Source organism: Myxocyprinus asiaticus, chromosome 50, assembly GCF_019703515.2.
Source record: "Myxocyprinus asiaticus isolate MX2 ecotype Aquarium Trade chromosome 50, UBuf_Myxa_2, whole genome shotgun sequence".
Classification (NCBI taxonomy): Eukaryota; Metazoa; Chordata; class Actinopteri; order Cypriniformes; family Catostomidae; genus Myxocyprinus; species Myxocyprinus asiaticus.
Window position 1 is genome coordinate 20,008,265 of NC_059393.1, and position 8,971 is coordinate 20,017,235.

The following is an 8,971-nucleotide window of genomic DNA, read 5'->3' on the forward strand; positions in this document are numbered from 1 at the left end:
ATCCACCAAACTTGGCACAGTTCTTGAGGCTGTCTTAACCTGGGTTCCTCTAACTTTTCTAAATGATCGGACTTACGGTTTTCACACAGCGGAAGCTCAAACATACCCCAAACCCCATAGACTTACATTGACGGAATGTTCAAATGGGCCAAGAATATTCAAACACCAAATGTCAAGGAATTCAAATGTAAACAAACCCACTTCAAATCTATTTTTTAAATTAGTTTAAGCTGTTAAACAAGGCTTTGTCAAGCCAACATCAAAGACAAACTTGACCTATATAGCTTTATGTTTGTATTGCCAGTATTAAAATGTAAAATTCATAATAGCTCTTCTGAAGTGGTTTGCATCTCTTTAAAACCCCTCAATGTCTGTGCGCCCTCCTCTAATGCTGTGAAATATTTATCACTTTGCCCTGTCTCTTTTCTCTCCTCTGCCAACAGCTGCCCCTTTTCAATAGCACTTCCCTCCAGGCTCCATACACACACAGTGTCATGTACACATAGACAGACAGACACACACACACACACACACACACACACACACACGCATTCCCCACCTGCGGCTGCTCCTCTAATGACACTCATACAGGTAAGGGACGTTTATACTTACCATTATCTTCTCTTTTTGAAATTATAGTTCAGTTTTGACTGAGCAAAATAAGACTGTTCAGCTCTGAAGTGAAGCTAAAGCTAGACGTTTTTATGATAAGATCTGTATCCTGACAGAGGTAGCAAGATACAATCTGCATCCCAACATAACACACATTTGAAAAGAGAACACAAATGTACCAAATTGTTGGCCTTTGCAGTGGAACCTCTGTATTGTTAACAGACAATTTAGTTAATTTTAGTAGTAAGTTTGGAATTTAATTACTTAAGTTTATCTATGTACCAAGCCAGCCCTCAGACAATAACTGTATGAACTGGCATTGAACATTTGTTTGCACATCTATATGGATATATGAACATCTGCACTATGCAATCAAACTTGAGTTGTGCACAGTAAACACAGAATGTGTCCCTACAGTAACTGTATGGTTCCCATTTGGTTATTTTACTTCTTGGGAAACAATTCCTAAGATTCAAGGAACGTTTTTATTTCTTTTATTTTAGGTTTATTTAATTTCTAGACCACAAACTAACGTTCTCAGAACCTTGCAGGGACATTTTTGTGTGACAACTTAATAAGAACTTTAGACAACTTTAGTATATAGATAAGAAAGTTATCTATTGGCTATTTTTAGGTTTTATTTTTAAAACCATAAACTTAGTTGGGAATTTCTAAAAACATAATTTTTTAGGTTTGGTTTTTATAACCATATACGAACGTTTCCAGAACTTTGCAGGAATGTTTTTGTGTGACAACCTAATAAAAACATTTATAGAATGTTATTTTTATGTTTTATTTCTTCATAACACAAAACTAACTTTCAAAGAATGTTTTTTGGAACCAGAAATCATTCATTGGGAATTCCTAACATTCTAAGCACAATCTTTTTTAGGTTTTATTTTTATAACCATAAACTAACATTTCCAGAATGTTGCAGGGATGTTTTTGTGTGACAACAAAATAAGAACTTAGAACGTATGTAATCTAATGGTTATTTTTGGGTATTATTTTTACAACCATAAACTAACAGTCCCAGAATGTTCTGGGAACCAGATATTGTTAGTTTGGTTAGTTGGGAATTCCTAACATTCTAGAAACATACTTTCTATTTCAAACATCTATTTCCTTAGTAAAATCCTTCTTGTCAAACCTAAGATAAAATGTATTTAGTTCTTGTTCTAACTGCAAATCAGAATCATAACAAACCAATTTCACAGAGTCATTCTTTTTATTCTTGGACCCAGTGATATAATAATAATTATAACTGTATTTATTTATCACATGTTATATATTTGCACATATACAGTGAAATTCTTTTTTTTCCACATATCCCAGCTAAGCTGGGGTCAGAGTGCAGGGTCAGCCATGTTACAGCACTCCTGGAGCAGATAGGGTCAAGGGCCTTGCTCAAGGGCCCAACAGTGGCATCTTGGTGGTGCTGGGGCTTGAACCCCCAACCTTCTGATCAGTAACCCAGAGCCTTAACTGCTGAGCCACCACTGATAATATGCACACACTCCCAAGCACAGCCAAGCCTATTGCTAAGAAGATCTTCTTCTATTTTATTTTTGTAACTATTCTTGGCCTTCCTGAATTCACATTTAATTTTTCTTTGCAAATTACACTTCCTATCTAAATCACCTAAATGAAATGACTTGTTTCTCTCATCCAGCAACTTTCGGACTTACTCTCTGGACTGGTGTCACGTGGTGATAGACTCCTGATTCTTGGGGATTTTAATATTCACTATAATATAGTTATGCTGTCTATCAAAACCTCTGGTAAATGAATTTATCTCCCTCACTGAGTCTTTAAATTTTGTATGACATGTCCCTGGTTCTACTCACAATATGGGTCATACATTATATCTTGTGTTATCTTATGGTCTGTCTTAGTTAATGGCATTTTTGACTATTATTCAATAATGTTTGTCCTCTGCCTAATTTTTCTCAGCCCTTATGTCACTCCTGGTCTATTCACTCGTCTACTGCCAATCTGTTTTCAGAATTGTATCTAGCTCATTTCACAGATGATGTCTTAGCTGGACTTGACACTGAATCACTGGTTGAAGCTTTTCATAAATCTTGTACTTTTACACTTGATAATGTCGCTCCGCTCAATCCAAGGAGAATTAAGGGTGTTGCCACAGCCTTGGCTAAATGAGGTCACCCGCGCTCTCAGACAAGAGTGCAGAAAAGCGGAGCGCAAGTGGAAACGAGACAAGCTTCAGGTCTCTTATGACATTTTAAAGGAGTGTTTAACTAACTCTCACACAGCTGTAAAGGAAATGAAAGCTACGTTTTTCTCTGCATTAATCTCTGATAATGCAAATCGACCAAAAGTATTGTTCAAAACAGTTGATTCTGTTTTAAACCCAACTAAAAATGCTTTTCTGGATGCCACCCAAGAGACCTGAGAAACATTTTTAAACCTCTTTATTCACAAAATTGAGCAGATTAAAGGTGCAATTGTACCTGCACAATTTGATCAACCAATAATTCCTTCCCATCCAGCTCCCTGACTCACTCTGAAAAAGTTTCTTCAGCACAGTTAGCAGATGTATTTGTTAAGATTAAGTGTTCCAGATACAAGCTGGATATTCTTTATCCACGCCTTCTTAAAGAAGTTTTCATGACTATCACTTCCAGTGTGACAGCTATAATTAACAGCTCATTAGCAAGTGGAATTGTTCCAAGTAGTTTTAAACATGCAATTCTACATACTTTGTTAAAAGAAATCTTTTTTGGATCTGGCAATACACAACAATTACAGACCAATCTCCAAACTGCCTTTTATTTCCACGATTTTGAAGAGAGTTGTTTATTCGCAGCTCTAGTCCTATCTAAATACATTTAACATTTTAGATACATTTCAGTCTGGTTTCAGACCCTTGCACAACACTGAATCTGCATTGTTGAAGGTCAATAATGATATTTTACTCTCCATGGATTCAGGTTCACCTGTTGTCTTAGTTTTATTAGATCTCAGTGCCGCATTCAACACTATCGATCATAATATTCTTCTCAATCGTCTAGAAAGTATGGTTGGCATCCAGGGAACAACCCTCCAGTGGTTTTCCTCCTATCTAAAAGAAAGGATGTTCTCTGTAAATTTAGGTAATTTTTTTCTACGTTGACTCAATTACAGTGTGGCGTCCCTCAAGGGTCGATTTTAGGACCCTTGTTATTTTCTCTTTATATGCATCCTCTGAGCTCTGTTTTTCAGAAGTACAGCATATCTTATCACTGTTATATTGATGATTCCCAATTTTATTTCCCAGTGAGTGTAGACAAGAATTGTTCATCTGAGAACACCCTAAATTGCTTCAAAGATATTAAACATTGGCTGGCAAACAATTTCTTACAATTAAATGAAAGCAAAACCGAAGTTCTGATTTTAGGTTCCTCCATGTCCTCCTTACCTGGCCTGGTTGCCCAGTTAGGTCCTCTTTCATCCAATGTACAAGATCTTGTGAGGAGTCTTGGAGTGATTTTAGACTCCTCGTTACTTTTCAATAAGCAGATCAGTGCTGTTGTCAAGGGTAGCTTTTTCCACCTGAGATCTATCGCTAAAATAAAAACAATTATTTCCCATAAAGACTTGGAAATTGTGATCCACTCACTTATTACATCAAGGTTAGACTATTGTAACTCTTTGTACATTGGTCTCCCTCAAACTGTGTTATCCAGCCTACAGCTAGTTCAAAGCGCGGCAGCTAGGTTTTTAACAGGGTCAAGAAAGAGGGATCACATTTCCCCTGTTTTAGCATCTCTGCTTCCTGTGAAATTCAGGGTCGATTTAAAAATTCTGATTTTTGTCTAGAAGGCACTATCTGGTCTCGCACCCCAATATATCAGTGATCTTCTACACCCTTACTCCCCCATCAGAGCGCTCAGGTCTTCTGATTAACTTCTATTGAGGGTTCCTCATTGCCGCTATAGATCTAAGGGTGACCGTGCATTTTCTGTGATTGGTCCTAATCTATGGAATTGTCTCCCTTTCCATGTGAGGTCAGCTTCATCATTAGCCATTTTTAAATCTTCTTTAAAAACATATTTTTATTCTGTGGCTTTTAGATAGATCATTGAATAGTTTGAAATGGATAAATACATGATGTTGTATTTAAATGTTTTTATTTATTTTATTATGTTTTATATTTAACTTTAAATCAATCTGTTTTTATATCACTCTGTCATTTTGTTTGTTTGATCTGTAAAGCACTTTGGGTCAACTTCTGTTGTTTTTAAATGTGCTCTATAAATAAAGGTTGACTTGACTTGACTTGACTCTCATTAATGAGAGTCTTTAGGGATTTAGTTATCCATGGTTTTGAATTTGCAGATATTCCTATGGGTTTCTAAGCAATGAGCATGTCCTCACAAAAAGTTATATAACTACTGACAACATCTGTGAGTTCATCCATGTCAGAACAAGAATCTGAGTTTGTACACTCAAAGCAAGCTTGCAAAGCTGAAGATGAGTCCACCGTCCATTTTCTAATATATTAGAATATGTTATTTGTCTCTTTAGGAGAGTTTTATAGACAGGGATTAAGAACACAGCATTATGGTCAGATAGTCCTAAAGGTGGTTTACTGATAGACTTATATTATACCCAGGGGCGGACTGGGACTAAAAAGTGGCCCTGGACTTTCTGGCCCAGAGTGGCCCACCAATCGTTTAATGCTTAAAATTGAATGTCTATTACTCACATAACTATGTGTAAATGTTTATTTAAAAAAACATTGGCCAGAATATGTACATATGTAAATATAAACAAATATAAATATATGTAAAATAAAATAGTCATACCTCTTAAAGTGTAGAAGTTAATTGCTCATATTTTCCCTCCATGTGAGTTTGTTGCATCTTTATATCTGCAGTGTTTTAATTCCTTCCCCAGATTATTCTTGAGAAAAAGTGAAAAGCACTGTTTCTGCTTTCCTTTAAACAAAGTAAGCCTCAAAGACTCAAATAGCCACAAAGTAATATTTTTCATGACTTATTTTCCGCATTTTTATCAGGCGTGATCATTATTCATCAAGCCGCACTTGAGATACCTGCGGTATGAATAAAATATGCAAATGACTATGTACTGTTCATAGCTTTACTGTTTGCTGATTTGATATATGCTGCTGTTATTGCATTTGTTATAACTTGCTTTTATTTGTCATTTTGTGATTATTCAGAGCTCATCTTATACTTAATATGTTGTCTTTGGTTGTCGACTATGATTGTGTGTCAAATAATGAGGTCCATGCGTGGTACGGAGTAAATGCACATATACAGAATTGCATTCTATGTGTAAGTAATTTCAAAATAAATGTCATTTCAGTTTTTCCAAAATAAAAGCTATTGTACTGGCTTTTTTTATAATATAGGGTGATTATGGGTAAAGTGACAAAGGACATTTAAGCTTGATCCACATTGTATCCATATGTGTTTCATTAAATTATTATAAATCTTTACTAAACTAATCTTTAGGGAGTACACAATTAAAGGAATAATTCACCCAAAAATGAAAGTTCTCAAATAATTTACTCACCCTCATGCTATCCCAGATGTATATGACTTTCTTTCTTCTGCTGAACACAAATGAAGATTTTTATAAGAATATTTCAGCTTTGTAGGTTTATACAATGCAAGTCAATAGGGGTCAAAACTTTGACACTCCAAAAAGCAAATAAAGGTGGCATAAAAGTCATTTCATAGCCACTGGTGAGAAAAAAAAGGTGATAAAGAAAATGACAGAAATTTGAGGTAAATCTTGTTAAGGTTATAAAAAAGTAAAAGTTAACTTAATGTTATGATGTGAAAGTGTATTAGAAAATATAAAAATCAATTCCAAATTTGTAGATATTTCCTAGAGAATAATATTTCCTCTGTCCCACTTTACCAGTACTACTTTAAAAAATCTGGGATTTGTTTAAAAGAGGGTCTTCAAAGGTTCTACTTCCCAGTATTGAAAATGTCTTCATTTTTCCTTTTGACTAAGGTAGAAGACATCCTAAGCTTTTTTTCAAAGGTATAATGTTTGGTTATGTGGCGTTTGGATCATAATTCAAAGTGTCAAGAAAAATAACATTTCCAGTAGTGTCCCACTTTGCCCATATTCACCCTAGTATATCAAAAACTAAAATGAATTTGATCATTTTTATTTTGTTTTAGTTACTTTTAGAGTTATGAAAAAGTATTAGTTTAGTTTCAGTTTTTTCCAATAATTTCAGTTTTTATTTTTATTTTAGTTAACGAAAATTATTTTAGTTTGTTTTTGTTTTAGTGTTCATTAACTATAATAACACTGATATAAACCAATACAGATGTATACATAAATAAGACAAAGAAGATAAATAATTGAAGAAAATATTTCATGGGTCAGAAAAGTTCTCAGCATATAAGAAAGGATATACACTTTTTATTATTATTAAATCAAAAAGCATTTATTGCTAAAAAAATAAAATGTGGTAAGGGACCATCTGAATACAGGGTCAATTTCTTGGTCTTATTCATCTTCAGTGTAATATTGCTGACCGGTACTGTCGCTCCCTTTATGTATATTACGCAGTCTGTGTGGTTCACCTACTGTGTGACAGCCTAATAAGAGCTTATACAGAATGTTATCTAATGGTTATTTAATGTTTTATTTTTATAACCCTAAACTAACATTCACAGAATGTTCTAGGAACTCCAGCATTGTTAGTTAGGTAATTCCTGTTTATGATTTGCAAACTATATAGACATTTTTCTCACTTTCTTTCTCCACAGAACCTCCAGGATGCATCTACTGTTAGTTCTTACATTTGTTCTAGAGGTTCAGTCGAGAATCATGAACCTCAACTTCACCAGCGACTGCACCTGCCATATTGAGCTCAAATCCACTAACTGCACCAGCAGCAATTACACCCAGCTGCCCATGTACCTTCCACCATTCACCGAACAACTGGACCTATCCTTCAACCTCCTGAGTGCCATTGAACCACAAGCTTTCCAGGCTACCCGAAGACTTCGCATCCTACTTCTAAACAATAATGCGATTAGCAAGCTAGCCAATGGGGCGTTCTCTCTGCTGGAGGGTTTGTTGAGACTGGACTTGAGCCGAAACCGAATCTCAACCCTGAGTGAAGGGTTTTCATTGGGTCTTGGTTCCCTTCGAGAGCTCTCATTGGCTGAGAACAGATTGACAGTCTTGGACAGCAGCTGTTTTGTCCACTTGGACTTTTTGCAAAGGCTCAACCTGAGTCATAACACCATCAAGACAATCAAGATGAGGGCATTTGGCTCCATGAGTACCCTACGCCAGATACAACTCGACTGGAACAATATAACGATTCTGAAAAATGGGATCTTCTCCATGCTTCGGAATCTTGAAGTTCTGAATTTACGACACAATCAGATTAACTGCTTGGACGTTGGAGTACTTTCACCTTTGACTAGTCTTGCCGTACTGGATCTCACCAATAACAATCTGTCCTCGATTCAATTTAAGACCTTCTTGAGTCTCAACACCTATAGCACACACATAATGCTCCAAGGTAACCCATGGAAGTGTGATTGCGATCTGCAAAGAGTCTTCCGGAAGCTTAGTAACGTCAAACGGCTGTTCCTGGACGACTACGACAATCTCACCTGCTTGAATTTGGATGAAATTCATGGTTACTACACGATGGGCTTAGATACGGAGCTCTGTGTCGCGGAAATGGTGACCGTCCTTGTCATTACGATTACGGTGGTTATCACTGTTGTGGCGGCCATCGTTATGGCGGAGAAGAAACGAAAGAAAAAGAATAAAGAAAAGCACTGGACGGAGGTCAGCGAGTACTCTTGTGGATCGCAGGATTAAGCAGATTTCTGAACAAATTATGATAATGTAATTAATCTACACATACAGTGTTGTTATAGAGTGAATAAAAAAAGGACATTATCTTCCTCTGTATTTCACAATTTGTCTATAAATTTTGTAAATTAAAAAATGTAAATTATTAAACAGTTGCATGTTAAGTTACATGAGTCTGTCCTAGCAGGAGAGTTTTTGTAGGGTTTGTAAAAAGTTTGCAATCAAAATAAAGAAATTAACTTGTTATTTAAAAAAAAAACAAATGTTAATGAACTGTATCAATTAACCAATTATGTAAACAGGATTTTAAATAAACCATTTTTCACATTGAAAATTTTGATTTGTCCTCAGCTGATCTCGTAATGGTGGTAAAATTTGTAATATTTTTGTAGTTAGAGCTGTCAGAATTTATTATCTACTGCCACCTAGATTGAACAACCATTCAGGGTTCACAAAATCCATCAATAGAGCACAATAGTCTGGTGACAATAGTCTAATTTTTTCCATGGGCATTTTGCAGCAGGTG

At 35.6% G+C, this 8,971-nt stretch overlaps 1 protein-coding gene across 1 annotated transcript; it reads left to right on the top strand.

Annotated features, from left to right (window-relative positions):
• The first annotated feature begins 504 nt into the window (after positions 1–504).
• On the top strand, positions 505–8,770 carry LOC127438786 (leucine-rich repeat-containing protein 3B-like). The gene is made up of 2 exons (XM_051694637.1): positions 505–591; positions 7,377–8,770. Exon 2 carries the CDS (start codon positions 7,387–7,389, stop codon positions 8,449–8,451), a length of 1,065 nt encoding a protein of 354 aa, XP_051550597.1. The 5' UTR covers positions 505–591; positions 7,377–7,386; the 3' UTR covers positions 8,452–8,770.
• Positions 8,771–8,971: the final 201 nt, after the last annotated feature.